Source organism: Thamnophis elegans, chromosome 2 (genome assembly GCF_009769535.1).
Source record: "Thamnophis elegans isolate rThaEle1 chromosome 2, rThaEle1.pri, whole genome shotgun sequence".
Classification (NCBI taxonomy): domain Eukaryota; kingdom Metazoa; phylum Chordata; class Lepidosauria; order Squamata; family Colubridae; genus Thamnophis; species Thamnophis elegans.
In genome coordinates, this window is record NC_045542.1 from 48,907,452 (window position 1) to 48,927,162 (window position 19,711).

At 43.0% G+C, this 19,711-nt stretch overlaps 1 protein-coding gene across 3 annotated transcripts in view; it reads left to right on the forward strand.

Moving 5' to 3' along the window:
- GCGR (glucagon receptor) overlaps positions 1 to 18,097 on the forward strand; it is a 45,176-nt gene extending 27,079 nt beyond the window's left edge. For all 3 annotated transcript variants that reach the window (XM_032208969.1, XM_032208967.1, XM_032208968.1), the window contains 13 exons: positions 2,937 to 3,078; positions 3,174 to 3,282; positions 3,859 to 3,966; positions 5,096 to 5,211; positions 5,343 to 5,449; positions 6,540 to 6,693; positions 9,068 to 9,227; positions 10,594 to 10,654; positions 10,908 to 10,977; positions 14,312 to 14,400; positions 15,351 to 15,489; positions 15,599 to 15,640; positions 16,461 to 18,097. In XM_032208969.1, the coding sequence (XP_032064860.1) occupies positions 3,025 to 3,078; positions 3,174 to 3,282; positions 3,859 to 3,966; positions 5,096 to 5,211; positions 5,343 to 5,449; positions 6,540 to 6,693; positions 9,068 to 9,227; positions 10,594 to 10,654; positions 10,908 to 10,977; positions 14,312 to 14,400; positions 15,351 to 15,489; positions 15,599 to 15,640; positions 16,461 to 16,760 (1,509 nt within the window). In that variant the 5' untranslated portion in view covers positions 2,937 to 3,024 and the 3' untranslated portion in view covers positions 16,761 to 18,097. The remainder of the gene's footprint in view (positions 1 to 2,936; positions 3,079 to 3,173; positions 3,283 to 3,858; positions 3,967 to 5,095; positions 5,212 to 5,342; positions 5,450 to 6,539; positions 6,694 to 9,067; positions 9,228 to 10,593; positions 10,655 to 10,907; positions 10,978 to 14,311; positions 14,401 to 15,350; positions 15,490 to 15,598; positions 15,641 to 16,460) is intronic.
- Positions 18,098 to 19,711: the final 1,614 nt, after the last annotated feature.

Here is a 19,711-nt window from a genome sequence, read left to right on the forward strand (position 1 = left end):
CATGATGTACTTGGATTGATGCCTGAAAGCAGCAGGCAGTTTATCCGCAGAATACTGTATATCCCACCAAAGCACAGAAGAATTAAAAGCAGGCGTGAACACAGAAATCCCCGTAGAAGGCCCTTGTCTTCAAAGAGGAAAAGCTGAGCCTGTGGTGCAACTACTGAGAAGTCTCTGGCATCCTCCATTCAAATGCAGACCAGCCATAGAAGCAGGGCATCAAGTTTTAACTCACTTTGGGTTCAAGCTTAGAGGCAAAAGGCAAGATATAAAGCAAATCTAGGAGAATTTTTTTTTAATGAGCAAATCAGTAGCTTTCATATGCGGGAGAGAAATATGCACGGTATAGACAGAATTTATATGCAGAGCACATCATGAGAAAAGTGGGGCTAGATGAATCAAAAGTTGGAATTAAGATTGCTGGGAGAAATATCAACAATCTCAGATATGCAGATGATACCACTCTAATGGCAGAAAGTGAAGAGGAACTGCCTGGATGGAGTCACCGAAGCAGTAGGCGTGAGCTTAAATGGACTCCAGAGGATGGGTGAGGACAGGAAGGCCTGGAAGAATGTTGTCCATGGAGTTGCGATGGGTCATACATGACTTTGCAACTAACAACAACAAATAGACAGAATTACATTACAGACTCAAAAGATTTGTTCTTTGGAAGTTAGTTTGTGGAACGGCCACACTTCTATGGCAGGACTAGGTATTTACATTCTCGAATTCTCAGTGCCAGAACCTTGAGTTAGATTTTCTATGGCTGGAAAAAAAATGTATTTATGCATTGCCATTTAATCACATCAGGGAAGGCCCAGTTATTTCTATACTGACTGAAGGATCACCAACTGCTCTGGATTTACACTATTCATGCCTGTATCAGTGGGTGTTGGTTTGACTATAGGTTCCAATTACTGTGACCCACTTTTGTGGATTCATTGCAATCAGTAGGTGGTCTACAAATGTCTTAAACGAATTAATTTACTGGATGAGTATGTTGTTTCCACGAGCTACGAAGGGGAGGCAGCAAGAATTATTAGCCACAGGGACTCCTTTTCTTGCTAAACCCAAACTGTCTTCTTTGGATCAATCACATCCTGCCAATTTCGGAAAGGTGCAGTTGCCGTCTAGCAAAAGAGGATCTCCCGGTTTTCTGGCTGTCTTTTTCCATCGTTCAGAGAATTCTGGGGAATGGGAAATTCTGGTGTCTGGTGGGAAGTTATTCTTTCCAAGGCTCCACAGTTAAAACTCCAGCAATCTAAGGCCAAGGGCTTTTTGCTTCATGGGGTAAGTGGAGCAGCCCCCTCTTAATCCCAGCAGAGCTCTGGCGGGATCTGTTGCCAAAAGCTTGGTCTGTTGTTGCAAGGTGCCCAGCAAAGAATAGCTTGTTTGTCCGGAGCACTGCAGTCCCATTCAGAAGCCCTTTAACCAGATTAGAGAAGGATTGAAGGCATTAGTTCATGGGTGCCTCGGAATGTATTCTGCACGAACCCAGGGCATTGCCCAACCACCCATGGGAACCCAGCATAGCTTTCCAGCCAGGAAGCCTGACTCTGGGCACATGGGGGATTTTTTCAGCCACCGGAAAGGGGGCTCCTGGGTTAGGAGACAACAAGGCTTGAAGAGCCAGGGATCCCTGGAGGGTGTTAATGATTAACTGCCTTTTGAGTCCTAACTGGACTGTGCCAGGAGCTGTAAACAAGCCAGAGCGGTGCTGGCATATTTTCCCTCGTCCCTCCCTATTTTCTTGGACAGGGACTGTGGGGAAGGGGAGGGGGAGAGACATATTGACTGGATCGGGAGGAGAGAGTCCCGGCAGGCCCTGACAGTGGGATGGAATGCAAAGAACAGTATCCACGAGATCAGCACTGAAAGACATCCAGTCCCTTGTGCTCAGCAGACTTCAGCCCCTCTGTCCTGGTAGCCCAAGGAACATAACCTTCCCTGCTTTCCCATGCATGCTGCTACTTTTGACCTTAGGAACATGCATGCAAGCACACACATCGTCTTTCGGCTTTGGATGTCATCTTGTTATTGCTATTGCACCCAGAGATTACATAGTTATACTACCCTCTGCTGGTTCCCCCAAGCAGCACAGTTTCTGGATATCCCTCACATAATTTACTTAGTGGCTCTAATGCATTTTATTTTCTATGCCCTCTTGTCTATAGATACTTAGTTTACCATGCACACATCACACAACTAACTTACCATCCAATTCTTCCACTCCCTGGCAAGGGGAGCGTGTCAGTCAATATTGCGGGCCAAGGTGCCTTTCCAGGAAAATGAGGTGGCCTTCCTAGTTCCAGATGTGCTTTTAGTCATGGGATCAACTGCTGGATCCTCTGTAAAGAAAACTTCAAGCTTTATATTTTTTTAAAAAAATGTGTGCTCTTTTACTTGGCTGCATATTATTCTCTGGCAAACGTGCGCTCATCTGTGAGTGAGTTTGCAAGGCGAGAACATACTGTGGTTCTTCTGAGGCGATGAGGCAACATAGTCCTTGTGCTTGCAACTCTAAGCCCTCAGCGGTGGAACCAAATCCAGCCCAGAAATAACTCCCCTTCCCCCAACAGGCTCCAATTGCAATGGCTGGCATCTGAAGCAGCCCCCTAAGTTGGTTGTCCTCCACTCCCCCTGGCTCCAGTGACGGAGGCCCCAGCACCAACCAGAGGGAGTCAAAACACTAGTGGGTCCTTAACACCTGGCCTGGGAGGAGGCTGAGCATCCATCTTTATTCCTGACAGGTTCCTTTCAATCCATGATTTGCTGGCACTTGGCTGACTATCTGGATGTAGCCCAGCAAACCCTGTCTCCGCCTGCGTCATAAACCTTAGAGACACGCTCCTGAAGCTCGGAACTAACAGTTGAGCAGCGAGGAGCACGCAGGCATAAGTAACTTTGCTTCCCCTCCCCTTCCTAATTCTTTGCAGGAGACCTGATAAAACATCAGTAGGACATCTTGCAGGATACCAACATCTCCAGGAGTATCCCTATGCAGTTTTGCAGCACTCCAGAAGGATGTCCCAGTCGCAACTTGTCGGAATCTTGCTTGCATTGGTGCTCTGCCTTCAGGTAAGGGTCCTGAGTCCTTGTCTGGTTGTTTCAGACCAAATACACAAACACTGAGCAGGCCAGTCCACCTATTTTCTTTCCTTTCTTTTCCTCAGGGAGCCTCTGCCCAGGTTATGGAATATGTCTATGAATACGTGTATGAAAGTTGGAAGGCTTACAGTGAAGAATGTCATCGCAACATGAGCCTTTGGCCACCATCTACTGGTGAGACAAGATCCCCCTGGAGATTGAATATCAGCTGGCAATTTATCTGAGCAAGGAAAGTGAGGCAGGGGGCAAGCATTAACAGTTCAGCAAAGTGTTTACTGATTTTCTTCCAGCTTGATCTGCTGGAGTCATATGCTTTTGAAAGCTGGGTTCCTATGCTTTTTGATAACATCCTGAAAACTATTAGGCAAGAATTTTGGAAATGCTGGCATTGGAAGAACGGAGAAAGACATCACAGAAATAGTAGAATGTAACTTAACAGATCACTTTTTTTCCTTGAGAGTGATGCATTCATGTATGTACAGACACACACAAATGGTTACAAGGCTGAGGTTTATGAATGAAGTACAAGGCAGGAAATACTAGGCAATCATACACCTTTTCACATGTGAGTAAAGCAGACGGAATGATCTCACGGATATTGATCTTCAGTACAACTTATTTGAGTCAAGTCAATTCCCCAATAGAGTTTATTGGGTAAAACATTTTAGGTCCACATAATGTGAGATATTTCACACACACACCCCACATATAATTGTTGTACCTATCTTTGTATTTTCTTCTCTTCTCTAGATTTGGTTTGTAACCGAACCTTTGATAAGTATTCGTGCTGGCCTGATGCACAACTCAACAGCACTGTCAACGTTTCCTGCCCCTGGTACCTGCCCTGGTATGATCAAGGTACAGTATTTGCACTAGGGAGATGATTGCCATTGCAGCATGTATTTAGCAGGGAAAATGGGCTGTGCGTATCTAAACAATGTGTATGGTGATTCTAATGTCGGAGAACTGGGGAGACCCTTTTACTTCCATCTTCAGCCAAGGAAATTGACTGGATAATTGGAATAAACAAACCTACTATCCTACCTTGTCTAAGCAGGGAGATACAATAAGAGGATATGATGTACTGCAGAGGTATCAAACTGGATTCCTTTGAGAGCAAGATCAGCATTGTAGTTCTCTTCCGTGGGCCAGCTGGGGGACAGGTAGTGAGGTGGGATACAGGATGGACGCCTCCTGCAGCACCCTGCTGGCCCAAAGGGGGCATGCCCTCCCATAATCCCCCCATGCTCCATTTTGGCCAGCAAAGTGCTGCAGGAAGCCATCCAAGCCAAACACATGTCCACCAAACATGCGGAGGCTGCATGCACCCCCATCCCACCCACCCCATGCCCCATTTTGGCTGCCAGAGGCACCGCGAGCCAGTTCTTTGCTATTTCCAAGCCAGCCCCACGGGTCAGATTTAAGCATCCTTGAGTTTGACACCCCTGATGTACTGTATTCTTCTATTATATATGCCTGCAAGGTAGTAAAAAATTCAGTGATACATGTCAACTTTCAGCCTAAGAGATGGCCGTATATTAGTCAATATGCTTACATATGGTCTATAATTCACAGTGGGGGGAAATGAATGATATACTATGCCATTATTATTTCAAAGCTCTAGAAAGTCTTTTTCTAGTTTTTACTGTTTTGTTTATTTAGTTTTTGTTACCTATTATTTGAGATACTTCCCTAAAATTTAGATTTAATGTAGTTTATCAATTTTAAAATATAATTTAAAAGCTTACACGCACTGTGCTTCGGTTCTGAATGAAAAGAGGGTCATAAAACTAATATAAAATAAGGGAAATGGTCAGCGAATGCATAAAAGATTAGCCTAATTTTCTGGGGAAAGGTGAGATGAAAGTCAGAATTTAAATTTAGAACAGACGTTAGAATCAACAATAGATGATTAAAACTCAGAACAGGTAGAGGTTCTCCATGGAGTCACATATATTTATGATAACGTTCCTCTTTCTTCCTGTAGTGAAGCATGGCTATGTATTCAAGAAATGTGGTCCAGATGGACAGTGGGTAACTGGTCCCGAAGGGAAGTCATTGCGCAATGCTGATCAATGTATGATAGACAACAAAGAAGACCAGGTTAGCAGAGATCTAAATAAGCTCTATTAATTTCTAAAAGATCACCTTTTTCTGGCTTCCAATAGATATTTGAATTGATTTGGTTCATCAGATGAACTTTTTTCCTATATTTCCCCCCCTTCCCCCCTCAGGAGTGGTTTGATAGAATCTACGGAAGCTTCAGAGTGATGTATACGGTGGGCTACTCGGTGTCCCTCTGTGCTCTGCTTCTGGCCTTGGCTGTGTTGCTGGGTTTCAGGTGATTTGGAAACTGGACTGGGGCTGGAGGTGGTGGGCTGGTTGACGCTTGCAATAGTGGAGGAAAAAGGAAGACAAAAGAAAATGAATTGGGTTGGAACGAGATGGATTCCTTCAAAGTAGGAGGAAAAAAGAAAGAGGGGGGGTATTAGTAGAGCTGGGTCATGCATCTACTATTAATGCCATCAGAGTAAACATCCAGGGCCTCACTCAGCATAATGAGCAAAAGAGGCCCTCAAGCAAAACAGGTGTGGATTATTGATAGCTACATAATAGTAGTGTTCCAATGTCTCAGGGGCTGCCACAAAGAAGAGGGAGTCAAGCTATTCTCCTAAGCACCTGAGTGTAGAACAAGAAGCAGTGGGTGGAAACTAATCAAGGAGAGAAGCAACCTAGAACTAAGGAGAAATTTCCTGACAGTTAGAACAATTAAGTGGAACAACTTGCCTCCAGAAGTTGTGAATGCTCCAACACTGGAAATTTTTAAGAAGATGCTGGATATCCATTTGTCTGAAGTGGTGTAGGGTCTCCTGCCTAGGCAGGGGGTTGGACTAGAAGACCTCCAAGGTCCCTTCCAACTCTGCTATTCTATTCTATTCTGAAATATACATTATCCTCTACTGAGGGAAGCGCTAGTCTTCAAGTCCAACCTCTTAAAATTATCTGCTTCATCTCTCTCTACTGATTAAAACAGTCACTTTGACAACTTTAAGTTGCCTTGATTTCAATGGGAATTTGAGGTCCAGACATCTTAAAGTTGCCAAGATTGAGAAAGACATGATTAAAAGGACATTTAACCCTATTCCATCTCATTCCACTTTGGGCACACCTTGGAGGAAGATGCATTAGAGTAGACACACCTAGCGATTCTGGAGAATCTGGATTTTCTTCAGAACTGTTAACGTGAGAGGTTGTCACAGGGGGTTGAAGGAGAGTGATGAAACTGCAAGAACTGGAAAATTGATGAATAGAATGAGGGCAAAAAAAAAATGGAATGGAGGAACAGTGGCCCAGTGGGGTGAAAGTTTGGGCAGAGAAGTACCGTGTGAGCGAGATGGACAGGCATTTTTGACAAGTTCCCTGCTCTCCAGCAAGCTGCACTGCATGCGCAACTACATCCACATGAACCTCTTCGCCTCCTTCATCCTGAAGAGCGTCTCAGTGCTCACCATCGACACACTGCTCCACACTCGCTACAGTGAGAAGGTTGACGACTACAACGTGAGCCTTTGGCAGAGTGACAAGGTAACAATATCCTCTTTTATAGTCCCTCATTTATTTTATTTTCTCCTGTTTCCAGCTACATTGTAAGGCTTCCACCCAACCAACCAACACCCACTTCCTATATAGGTACAGATCCAATAAACCCTATGCCAGGAGTTTCTGAACACTGTGATAATGCAACCCCCTCAAGTGATAAATGAACTTCTCTGACACCTCCGCCATCATGAATTAGGATGGACAAATAATTAATGTGTCTAAATAATTTATGTACATATAAATAATCACATTTTTTTTATTGAGGCCAGCTGGTTCCTCTGTATCATTAGAAATTCTCAGGTTTCAAGAACTACAGTGGCCCACTGCAGGCTCCGGAATGGGACTTTTCGGCTCCTACCCTTGGCTGCACCTGCTTCTCCACCTGGGTTCTGCCTCCGGCCATTCACCACTGGCTTTTCTCCTCGGCTGGCCCGCCCCCACCCATTCACCCTGGACAATGGGCCACAGCCCCTCTGTCCCACACATTTAACCGCAGCCCATTCGCCAAAGCAGAGTACGTCCTGGGTTTTTTTGCCACCTGGGACAGTTAGCCGCCAATGCTGGCAGTCAGAAGCCATGGTGCAATCGATCGCAGTTTGGGGGAGGGGATGCAGGCAAATGGCTTTAGGAAAGCTAACACTTGTTAGGAGAAGGTGTCCCATTGGCCAGGGCGAATGGGTGGAGGCGGGCCAGGCAAGGAGAAAAGCCAGTGGTGAATGGCTAGAGGCGGAACCCTGGCAGAGAAGCAGGCATGGCTAAGGGTAGGAACCAAAATGTCCTGGACCCACAGGCTCACTTAGTCACAATGGGGAGTAAAAGCCTGACTGAGTTTTGACAATGCTACTACCCCCCGTTAGTTTTTAAATAAATTGTGACACTCTACCTCCCCTCCACACTTCTTGAAGATCCTTGTGCCTGTCTGAGAGGTCCCAAGCTCCAGTCTAAGAATCTCCGTTTTATGGCGATCATTCTACTTTCTACAGTCTTAATTTTTTTGTTCCCATGGCAAAACAACCAAGGACCATTGAAAAGTTTGGGGATGGTTTAAAATAACTTAACGGGGGGGGGGGATATTTTTAGGTCAGCTGACACTTACATCCAGTTTCTCTACCACATAATGCTACATGTCAATAACCTTCACATAAGGATGTTCTATTGTTCTTCATGTATGTCATTGCTGAAGATAAGATCCTTGTGAAAGCTCATCCTGGAGCTAGGCTTTGATTCAAAGTGAGCTACGGTCATGCTATAAAATCTCTGTTCAGTGATTCAGTGTTTGTACTTCCTACGTTTATTTGGTGAGAACATTCTGATCCTCTGGAAGTTTCTGAACTACATTTCCCAGCAGCTCCAATCAGCAATTCTACCTTCATAATATCTGGAAAGTCACACATTACACGTTTTGCAATCCTAGACATGAGAAGCAGCAGTGTTTGCTCTCATCAAGCAATTTCTAACAACTAACAACTGTAATTCACAATTCAAGGAAAAGCCACTGGCACACTGCCCAGAAACCTCTGAATCTTGTGAAAGTGACAAAAGAGTATTTCATCCTTTTCTTTTTTAACTCCAAGACTCCCAAGGCTGTCCCACTGCTAGTTTTTAACCCTAAGCCAATGTTCCTCAGTCTTAGCAACTTTAAGATGTGTGGACTTCAACTCCCAGATCTAAGACCACCCGCACCCACACAGACAGGCAAGCCACCAGAATATAAAGTGACAGCAAACAGCTTTCCTTACTAGCACTGATGATGTTACCTGTTAGGGTAATGAAACATCTGCAAGAAAACGCTGTCATAAGGCATCAACCTGAGAACTATATGGTTAGGACAAAACCACTTCCCAGCCCAGAAACCTGTCGTTTAGAGCAGGGGTCCTCAAACTACAGCCTGCAGGCCTGATACAGCCCACTGAAGCCATTAATCTGGCCCGCAAGGGACCAGGAGGCTGCCCCACCCACATCACCCCATCTACCCCTGGCCCCCACCTGCCTTCTGGAGGCCAAGGAGGCCAAAAGGGCCCCTGCTTTTGGCTTCCTTGGCCTTCAGAGAGGGAGAGAGACGCACACAAACACATAAACAGAAGTCCCTCACACACACCCTAAGCCAGTCACATCCCTTCACTAAACTGCTTTACACCCCCAGAAGCATAACAAATTAAAGTTTAATTTGTGCGCATTGTTTAATGGATTGCCAATAAATTGGCCACGCCTACCCAGTCACATGACCACCTAGCCACACCCAGCCAGCCAGTCCGGCCCCCCAACAGTCTAAAGGACCATGAATTGGCTCCCTGTTTAAAAGGTTTGAGCAACATGTTCTTGGGATTATCCTTCTTCCTGACTCCTCTCCTTTCTCCAGGCAGCCACAGGGTGCCAGGCAGCCACAGTGTTCATGCAGTATGGTATTGTGGCCAACTATTGCTGGCTGCTCGTGGAGGGGATTTATCTGTACAACTTGCTGGTGTTGACTGTCTTCTCGGAACGCAGCTATTTCACCCTCTACCTCTGCATCGGCTGGGGTGAGTATAGGACGGGGAGTTGAGTGTCAGTAATCATCAGGGGCCAGATAAACCTCATCTTTAGGAGAAGAACACAAGGGAGTCAGCTGTAATAGCAGAACAGGAAACAATATAATTGGGGGTGGAACTAGAGCATGTGATCATATTCCTGATGTCTGGCATAGAGCAAGTGCAACAATTATGATTATGAGAATAGCCAGGAAGTATGGATTTGACCCAGACTGCTTCTTCGGTTCCACTGGCAATTAGTTTAGATCCAGTGGTATCTTCTTCTGGAGAAACAAAGTGGAGGGGATGTCTATTGAAAATAGCAGCTGCAGTCAGCAACCTCCAGAAGTTCACACATTGCCTTCTCATTGCAGTTTCCCACTTACTATTTCCCATGCTGTTCAGGAGGATGCAATTACTCTTCAGGAAACCTCTTCTGAGGAAAGGAAGCATTGTGGAAAATCTCTTCCTATGTCTTCCTTTTTGGGGAATGCCCTACGGTCCATCCATGGGGGATCTCTGGATTCAAGCCTGAATGTGTTTTTGTAGGTTCAGTTCAGCTCAGCTATTTTACCTGCAGGTGGGAAAGATGCTGTCATTCTGCTCTATGAAAATGAAAATTGGTGCTCTTTGCAAGTTTTCCAAAAGATCAAAATGTGTAGCAGAGGTGTTTTGAAAGCAATTGAATAGCTATTGCCTGATTTTAAAAAAATACAGATAGAATCATTGATTCTAACTTTTGCTTCTGTCCTTCAAAGTCTCACTTAAATAGCTTGTGGTTTTACAGTGCTATCATCCATCATTATTGACCATGCCAACTATGACTAAGGAGAATTGGACTTCTGTGATACTTGGAGAACCTTGCATTGCCCATTCCTGATTTAAAGCATATATAATGAGCAAGTCAGGAAAAGTTGGATGGTCTCAATAAAGACAGAATCTGAGAAACATGAGAACAAACTAGTTGTGATCCCAATCACACAAACAGATTTTGCATTGGCTTTTTAACATGTTAATTACAAGCATGGGCTAACTCAGATCAGGATTAGGAGATGAAGGCTAGGGAGTTTGATCACTATGTACCTATGTACATGCGCAAAAGCATCATGCACGTGCGTTGGCAAACCAATAGTTAAAAAAAAGGAAACCCATCACTGAACTGGGGCAAATGCCATTGAAACCAATAAGTATCTGTGCGACTTCAAAAAACTGAATGAGAAAACCTCAGAATTTGAAAACTTGCCTCCCTCATATCTATATTTGAGGAATTGCAGAAGATAGGTGAGATCTAGAACATTGACTTCTTCTGCACTGACTTTTTGGTTGTGATGAAAAGATGATCATTTCTTGCATAATTCTGTTTCCTTTTTTTTCCCAGGAGCCCCAATCCTCTTCATTGTGCCGTGGGTAGTGGTGAAATATCTTTACGAAAATATTCAGTAAGTTACAAAAAAAAAATGCTACAAAAATGCATTGTCCACATGTGTAGATGATGTGCAGGCTGGCTATGGTCTTTTTGTAATTCCATTATTACCAGGTGCTTTGGAAAGTGCCACTCACATGAGATTTGGAAATGCTTGGTCAAGGACATCGTAACATACAATGTATGAGCAGCATGAAAAATTGCTGAAGAATAAGAATCTGTACCCATTTTCTTTCTTTCTTTTTTTCTTTCTTTCTTCACTCCCCCAGTTGCTGGAGTACCAATAATAATATGGGATTCTGGTGGATCCTGCGTTCCCCTGTATTCTTAGCCATTTTGGTAAGCCCCTTTTTTTTCTTTTCTTTATTGAAGCCTTTATTGGAGCTAAATGCTCTGTTCCAAATTGCATCATTTTCTTGTTTTCAGCTGTGCTCTTTGTATGTTATGTTTTTTTAGCCAATTAAGGGCAGGAGTGGGGGAACTGTGTACAGTATTTACTTTTCATCTGTGAAGACGATTCACTTGTCAGGCATGCCTCCTTCAGTATCCAAGAAAGAAAAACCTCAACTCCATTTGAATAGAGATAAAGTACTTTTACTAGATATGAATTGATAGCAGCGAAAAGGAAAGCAAGATCTGAGCCAAAAAGGTGCAAACAAGTACGTATCAAATGATTACCCAGCCCCCTCCCTCCAATTACCCCAGCCCAGGTTAGTATGTGAGACGGTTGACCAGCCTGATGAGGCCTTTTGAAGATGCACCCCACATGACACCTTAGGGAATTGTAGATTGGACACTGGGCTGGGGTAATTGGAGGGAGGGGGTTGGGTAATCATTTGATATGTACTTGTTTGCGCCTTTTTGGCTCAGATCTTGCTTTCCTTTTCGCTGCTATCAATTCATATCTAGTAAAAGTACTTTATCTCTATTCAAATGGAGTTGAGGTTTTTCTTTCTTGGATACTGAAGGAGGCATGCCTGACATTAAGCAAGAGCTCACCTCGCACCCATCCCAGAGTTAAAAGCTTCCGTGAAGGGATCACCCAAATGTCTAACCCTTGCAGCGAGCAGAAGACAATGGCAAGGGCTACAACCAGCCGAAAACCAGAGAATGCCTGACACTTTTCCCTCCTGTCTTTATTCACTTTTTTTAATTACACATCCTAGGATGGCTTCCAATAATGAATCAATCAACAAATAAGACTTAAACTTTATTGTCACTTTGAATGTACGCTAATCGGCATACATTAAAATGACATTTTGTTGCTTACAGCTCTCACCAAGGGTCACCACCTCCAATACACAATACATAAACATGACAATATAAATAAATAGATACAAAAGTATGCATATACCCACATATGTTATATGACAGGGAGAGACAATGCAGTTTAGTTCGGATGTAATACAATATTGTGAAGCTCAAATCACTGCTTATTACAAATAAACATCTGCAATTTCAAATATTAAAACAAAAACAGTATAAACCTTCAAAAAAATCATTTTAAGTTCTAAAACTCTTCTTTCTGGGTAGAAAAAAAGCCTGTTTAAAAAATCTCCTATATTGTGCCATAATTGCTCTAAGGGGGGGGGGGTAGATGAGCCATAGTCTGCCAAGTGTGTGTAGCCCACATTGGATAGACACATAAAGAAGAAAATATAAGCGGTATCTTGATGGAATGAACCTCCTGGCCCATCTATAGGTAGTCCTAGACTTACAGCCGTTTGTTTAGCAACCATTCAAAGTTACAACAGTACTGAAAAATGTAACTGGCAACTGGACCTCCTTATTGTGATTGTCGGGGGCAATATGATGCCATTTGTAAACCACTTGGAGAGTGTTGTAAAGCACTATGGAGCGGTGCGTAAGTCTAAGTGCTATTGTTATTGCTATTATAACCATTGCAGGATCTCCACAATCATCTAATCACAATTCCAGCCCTTAGCAACCATAATGTATATATGCTGGTTGCAACATCACAGGATCACCATTTGCGATCTTCCCAGCCAGCTTCCAACAAGCAAAGTCAGTGAGAGAGGCCAGATTTGCTTAATGACTGCATGGTTCACTTTGCAACTGGAGTGATTTGCTTAACAACCATCATGAAATTTTGGCGTGACTCATTTAACAATTGCTGAGCAATGGAAATACAGGTTCTAGTTGGGGTCATAAGTTGAGGACCACCTGTAGTCCTGCAGTCTCTTCTCACAGACTGCACAAGGAAGCTCAGTGGTTTTACAGCAGATGACCTTCCGAGGGAGCCACAAGGCAGGGGTGAAATCAACTTACCTTCGCTACCGGTTCGCAAATGTGAGCATGCGCGCATGCGCAGAGCTTAAAAAATGGGACATGATGACATCCAGGCGGCTGGGCGAAGCCTCCCACTGCCACCACTACCAGTTCGGGCAAACCGGATAGAACCGGCTGAATTGCACCACTGCCACAGGGCCATCATGGCTAATAGCCGTTGGTCCCATGACTTCCATGAATTGGCCCAATACTTATTTGAAACCAGCCCAGCTGATAGCCAGATCCACATCTCATGGTAGCAAATTCCAGAGCTGAATTGTCTGCGTTCCTCCTGCCAGCAGAATGATTTGCATAAAGGCAGTCCTTCAAGTAACTTCTGGGTCCCATCCCGCCCCCCAATGTATGCATTGTATACTGGATTTGTGAGTTTTATTCTATCCATTTTGATCATATAATCTTCAAATATTTGGATTGCAAATATCAAGTTGATTTTCATACTAAACAGACTTTTTCTCATTTTGTTTTCTGTGTATAATAATAATAATCCCCAGGGTACATATAGGCATGTATATTTGGGAGTGGGGTGAGGGATAACTTGATCCCAACTGTTTACTTGTAAAGAGAATATAACTAGTATAATATTTTGGATTAGAATGGAACAAAGCATTGGAAGGGAATGAATGAATCTTTTTCTGGAATCACACAACTGTCCTCTATAACTGCAATGTGATCCTGCAAAAAGAAACAATGGTTTAAGAGATTGTGGTTTAAGAGATTAGCAGCTGGTATTACATGAGCAGCTCTGCACACCCCAAAATGCTACACAACCTTAATTGAAAACAGTAAGGAAACATAGTCCTGTGATCCTGGAACTATACTGTGGTCTGAGAACCAGGTCCTCATTCCCGTTTGAGTGACTACCTATGTGTAGCAGCTGAAAATTTTGGCTAGTCTGATGTGATAACTTAACAAGAGTTATTATTAAGAGTTAACATCTTATGAAGAGCCACACTAGCACACAACTTATTTTTGAGAAAATACCAGAAGTTCTCCAGTAATGAACATACATTTTCCTCGTGAGTAGCAGAATTCAGTTTCTATAGCACTTTTCTTAAATGCTTACGTCCCAACACATGATTAATAAAATACTTCTCTGCCAGCCAGCGTCTCGTCTGTCTACCTGGCCATTGAAATATTTTCTCTAGGAAATCTTATAGCACTAATTAAGGATAGAAATGATCAGTAACAGGACAGAAGCTACAAAACAGTCACTGTAAATTTGGGGAGAGTGAGAAAATAAATCAAAACTATAACAGTGTTCAAGAATCCTCTAGATGTTTACTATGCATAGTTCTCTGGTCAACTTATGCAATGCTTTCCCTTCTGGCCACTCAGTCACTCTGCTTCTTTTTCTTTCTTTCAGATTAATTTCTTCATTTTCATCCGTATCATTCAGATCTTGGTCTCTAAGCTCCGTGCCCACCAGATGCGATACACAGACTACAAGTTTCGGTATTTGCTCTTGGCATTTTCCCCAAATGGCAAGCTTCTTGAGAAAAGAACATTATTTTCTCAAGAAGTATGCCACGATGTAAAAAAGATGTTGAGACTCTAGAGAAGAGCAACAAATATGATTAGGGGACTGGAGGCTAAAACATATGAAGAATGGTTGCAGGAACTGGGTATGTCTAATGAAAAGAAGGACTAGGGGAGACATGATAACAGTGTTCTAATATCTCAGGGATTGCCACAAAGAAGAGGGAGTGAAGCTATTCTCCAAAGCACCTGAGGGCAGGACAAGAAGCAATGGATGGAAACTAATCAAGGAGAGAAGCAACTTAGAACTAAGGAGAAATTACCTGACAGTTAGAATAATTAATGGAACAACTTGCCTCCAGAAGCTATGAATGTTCCAACACTGGAAGTTTTTAAGAAGATGTTGGATAAACATTTGTCTGAAGTGGTGTAGGGTTTCCTGCCTAAGCAGGGGGTTGGACTAGAAGACCTCCAAGGTCCCTTCCAACTCTGTTATTCTATTCTATTCCATTTTTCACCCTCCCTATGACATCCTTGACTTTCTAGATCCGGGTAGGGCTTTCGGTCTGCACCATGATCTATAGGTTTCTAAAATAGCCATCCAGACATTAAGACTATAGCCCTTGCCATCTTTTGGTGTGACTCCCCATAAAAGTTTACTCTGAGTGTAAATTTGCATGTAAAAATGCTTAAAGTGACAAAAAGAAGAAACTAGGAAGTGAAGCAATCACAGTAACTGCACTACATTCACATCATGTCAAATTCAAATTCCGATTTGGATCTGCCTAGTTTCTGGGAGTGATGCTTTTCAATCAGATTGAAAGTAATGCTTGTCTCTCACCCTGAAATATGGTGTGCCTCTTCCCTACACCTCTGATTAACTCTTTTTCCTTGTGACGAAGCCTAATCACCTGCTGTTCATTTAGGCTGGCGAAATCAACCCTGACTCTGATTCCCTTGCTGGGCATCCATGAGATGGTTTTTGCCTTTGTTATTGATGAGCAAGCTCAGGGTACTCTACGCTTTGTCAAGCTGTTCTTTGACCTCTTTCTTGGCTCTTTTCAGGTGAGGAACAAGAACTGTACTAATATTCGGGCTCTTCCATATCTTCCGTGTAATTTTATTATTGGAAATGATTGTTACAATGTTGGTAACTACCCTTCTGTACCCCTAGGGAATGCTGGTGGCCATTCTCTACTGCTTTGTGAACAAAGAGGTAAGTCCTAAACAGAGAAATATGGGGCACAGGCTTTGCCCCTTCTGGCTAAATTATGAGAGGTCCAGAATTTCAAGCTGCAATCATTTGAATGATGATGGAGTGGAGTACAATGTCCTTTTGAGTTTCAGGAGTCTCCTCATCAAGAAGCAATTAAAAGGGCAGCTATAACTATAGTTTTCAGTTCACACATCCATATGTGGCCAGAACTGGTATTTTAGTTGTAAAGGCATGCCTGCTGTGCAGTTTTTGGTAGAAATATAGCTGGAATATTACTAGATTTGGGTAAATCTAACATACTTGTTTGGATTTAAAATGCTAGCTGTAGTTGTAGGTGCCTTACACATGAAATTATTTGAAGTCATTTTTTTTTTCGTTTGCAAGAGCCAGCATCCTTTTCCCCTTTTACACTTTCAGACTCTGTCCATACTCGGTTTGAATCCCTAGTGCTGCGTAACGGGGTGAGCTTCTGCCAACCTAGCAGTTCAAAAGCATGTAAAAAAATGCAAGTAGAAAAATAGGGGGCACCTTTGGTGGGAAGGTAACAGCATTCCATGCGCCTTCGGTGTTTAGTCATGCCGGCCACATGACCACGGAGACATCTTCGGATAGTGCTGGCTCTTCGGCTTTGAAACAGAGATGAGCACTGCCCCCTAGAGTCGGGAATGACTCGCACATATGTGCGAAGGGAACCTTTACCTTTACTCTGTCCTATGCTGCAAACAGAGGTATAGGGCTGTTCAAGGAGGTCAGGATGCTACAAATAATGGTACCAAAAGGGCAACAAAGCCAACTTTTTGCTGGTGTGTCCTCCTTGTAGGTACAGTCGGAACTCACCAAAAAATGGACACGCTGGAAACTTGGTCGGGACATAGAAGAAGAGTATAAACACACATACAGCAACACCCCCAACGCTCGTAACGGGAGGAGCAGCAGCACCTGTGAGAAGCACAAACTGGTTGGCAACTACCTCAATGGTCTGAGCTGCAGCCAAGCAACTGTACATACTAGCACGCAGTATCTGGAGAGGACCCACGGCAGCATCAGTGAAAATCTAGCTGTGAATGAACTACCTCCTTGCTATGAATTTCCTGACATGAAGGGGGAGAGCAACATCTAAAGCAGTTCAGTCCATTGTCTCCAGCAGTTTGGGCTCATTGATTCTTTTCTCATAAGACAGCCATATTGCAGAGCAAGGATGGCAGAGCTGAAAGTCCAGGAGACACTGAGTGGGACGTGTGATTGGAAACCGACCAATGTCTAGCTCCCTGAAGTGATACCTCAGTGTCAGGTTGTGTCCTCTCTGAGATAGAAAGGCATATCCTGATGAGACTCATGTCCTCCTCCTTGTCTGCATTCATAGTATTCCATGGGTGAACTCCACTGTAGGTGAGCAGAAAGGAACAAGTCAGTGATAGCCCAGGTATGGGTCTGGGAGAGTTATAGGCTAAAGGTTGGAGATGTCATGAAGTGGATTTTGGATGGAAAGAGAATCTGTACTATAGCTAGAAGGTCTGAAAGTCTACAGTTCAGAAATTGCACATTGATTAGTGTTGATCAAACTAAGAATCTCAGAACCCTTTCTAGCTCTTGCTTTTATAAAGAACAAGCTGAAAATGTATCAGCAGTATTTGCTAAAAGATAAACAAATGGAGCAGAAGGGGCTGTGCAATTTTTTAAAAATTAGTCATAAGGGAGCGTATATTCAGAAATTGCCTATTCCCTAACATGCTCTATCCTGATGGAAAATTCTGCCAAAAAGATCTGGAAACCAAGTCATCAGCAAAACATGCAAAGTTATATAACTGTTGCAGAATTTGGGTTTGAGCACAAGAGTTCCAAATTCCTTCTTGAAAATCTTTGTTTTGCCTCTGGAGTGGTGGTACCTGAGGAATGAGGACCATGCTTCTTGAAGAAGGTATGGTATTCAACACAGGTGGAGTCCATCTGGAGAATTAGGGGCATAACTTGTCCACCTGAGCATCTGGGTGATTTCAGGAAGCAACTTAGTAATGCTGTAATGTCCCTCTTAACTGGAGGTTAGAAATGGGAATTACAGGATTATGGGCAGCAAAATGCCCAGAATTTAACATTTAACCACAACCACAGTCCAAAACAGCCTTGCCAATTTTGCTGTGAGCTGCCCACCTGGGTTAGCAGGTAATTTGCACGTTGTTTTGTGGTAGGTGACAATATAAGTACCAAAAGTAGTGCCTGTGATCTTAAGTAGGCAGCAATAGTAATGCTCACTCAAAAGTGAAGATGTTATTGACCAACTTTATGGCTGTTCCATTACATCCGTGCTGTGGAAACCCTTACTTCATTTGTTCCCAGGATAACTCTGTCCTGAATGATTCTGTAAATTGATTTTTGCTGAGGGCTGCCTCCGGTCTGTGATGTCAGTGCCAATGTTCTGGAGATCAAACCCTCAATAAATGGTGTTATGTGTCTTGGCAACTTGGACGATTTCCTCCTGATGCACATCACAGCTCATCTTACCTAAGGACTGGGCTATACAACAGTTACTAACATGGACAGGAACAGCTGTCCTGCACTGGCCACATTCATCAAAAGCATTAACCTTCATAGGAAAGTTATGCGACAGGTTTAAATTAGAACCATTGCAACAGACAGGTAATTATTGCCCTCTACAATTATGCAATGTCTTTCTCAAAGCCTAAGATTCTGTCCTCCCCAGAATAGGCATGGAAGAATTCCTCTGGCATTTCCAGGGGCATTGAAACATTCCGATCCAGACATCGCTAAGTAGAAGCACAGAGATTATGTACATTAGTCATGGAGCTCTTCATCACTCTCTCTCTCTCTCTCTCTCTCTCTCTCTCTCTCTCTCTCTCTCTCTCTCTCTCAAATATGTTCTTATTTTTAAAAAAAACAAAAAAACATTCCTTCTGAGCATGAACTCAGAACACAGAATAACTTCATGCATGCCCATCCTTATGATGTTCCCTTAAAATCCTTTGACTGTAACACAGTATGAATAAAACAGAAGTTTCTGCAATTGAGCTGCCACAACTCACCAGACCATTTAATGACTTTGTGTTTGAGAGAAAACCAGCTCAGGACGTTAGTTTAAGGTTCAGTGTGTTGTGTGAATCTACGGTATTGGGATAATCACTTAAATCATAGCTAAGTTAACCATGGCTGAATGCATTGTGTGAATTCAGGAATTGAAATGTTACTTCAAATTTTCCTATTTTTCTTCTGATTATTCCCACCTGCTTTTTGAAGTTGAGGTTTATTCCATTTATATGCCGCCCTTCTCCCAAGGACTCAGGGCGGCGTACAACATTAAAAGAAACACATACTACAAAAGTTAAAAAGAAATTAAATAGGATATCCCCAAACCCAATTAAAATTAACAATGACACATTTTTTAAAAAGAATTAAAATTAAAATTAACAATAATCAATACTTTTTCCCTCCTGTATTCACCTGACCCAAATTCTCCTGCCCTGGATGTACCAAATAGTTTCCTGTCACAGGCTTGCTAGTCAGAAAAACCAGTTTCCCTGTTGCTAGTATTTAGTTCCAGCAATCTCCATTACAGACATTATCAAACCCATGTTAGCAGAAAGAGCGTTTTCATAAGAGGAGAAGGTTACGATCATTAGCTATTTGGGACTTTCAGTAACAGAAGCAGTAGGACTTGTGATGCTCATTGCTGGAGGACATGAATAGGAAATGCCAGTGTGCTAATGTTCCATTTGTGGAATCCCCAATTGCATCTGACAGGAACATTGAACTAAATAGGACTTTTGGTCTGGTGTATCATATCTCTAAATAGGACTTTTGGTCTGGTGTATGACGGTGGCTCAGTGGCTAAGACGCTGAGCTTGTCAATCAAAAGGTTGGCAGTTCAGCAGTTCGAATCCCTAGCATCACGTGATGGAGTGAGCTCCCGTTACTTGTCACAGCTTCTTCTAACCTAGCAGTTTGAAAGCATGTAAAAATGCAAGTAGAAAAATAGGAACCACCTTTGGTGGGAAGGTAACAGCATTCCATGCACCTTCGGCACTTAGTCATACTGGCCACATGACCACGGAGACATCT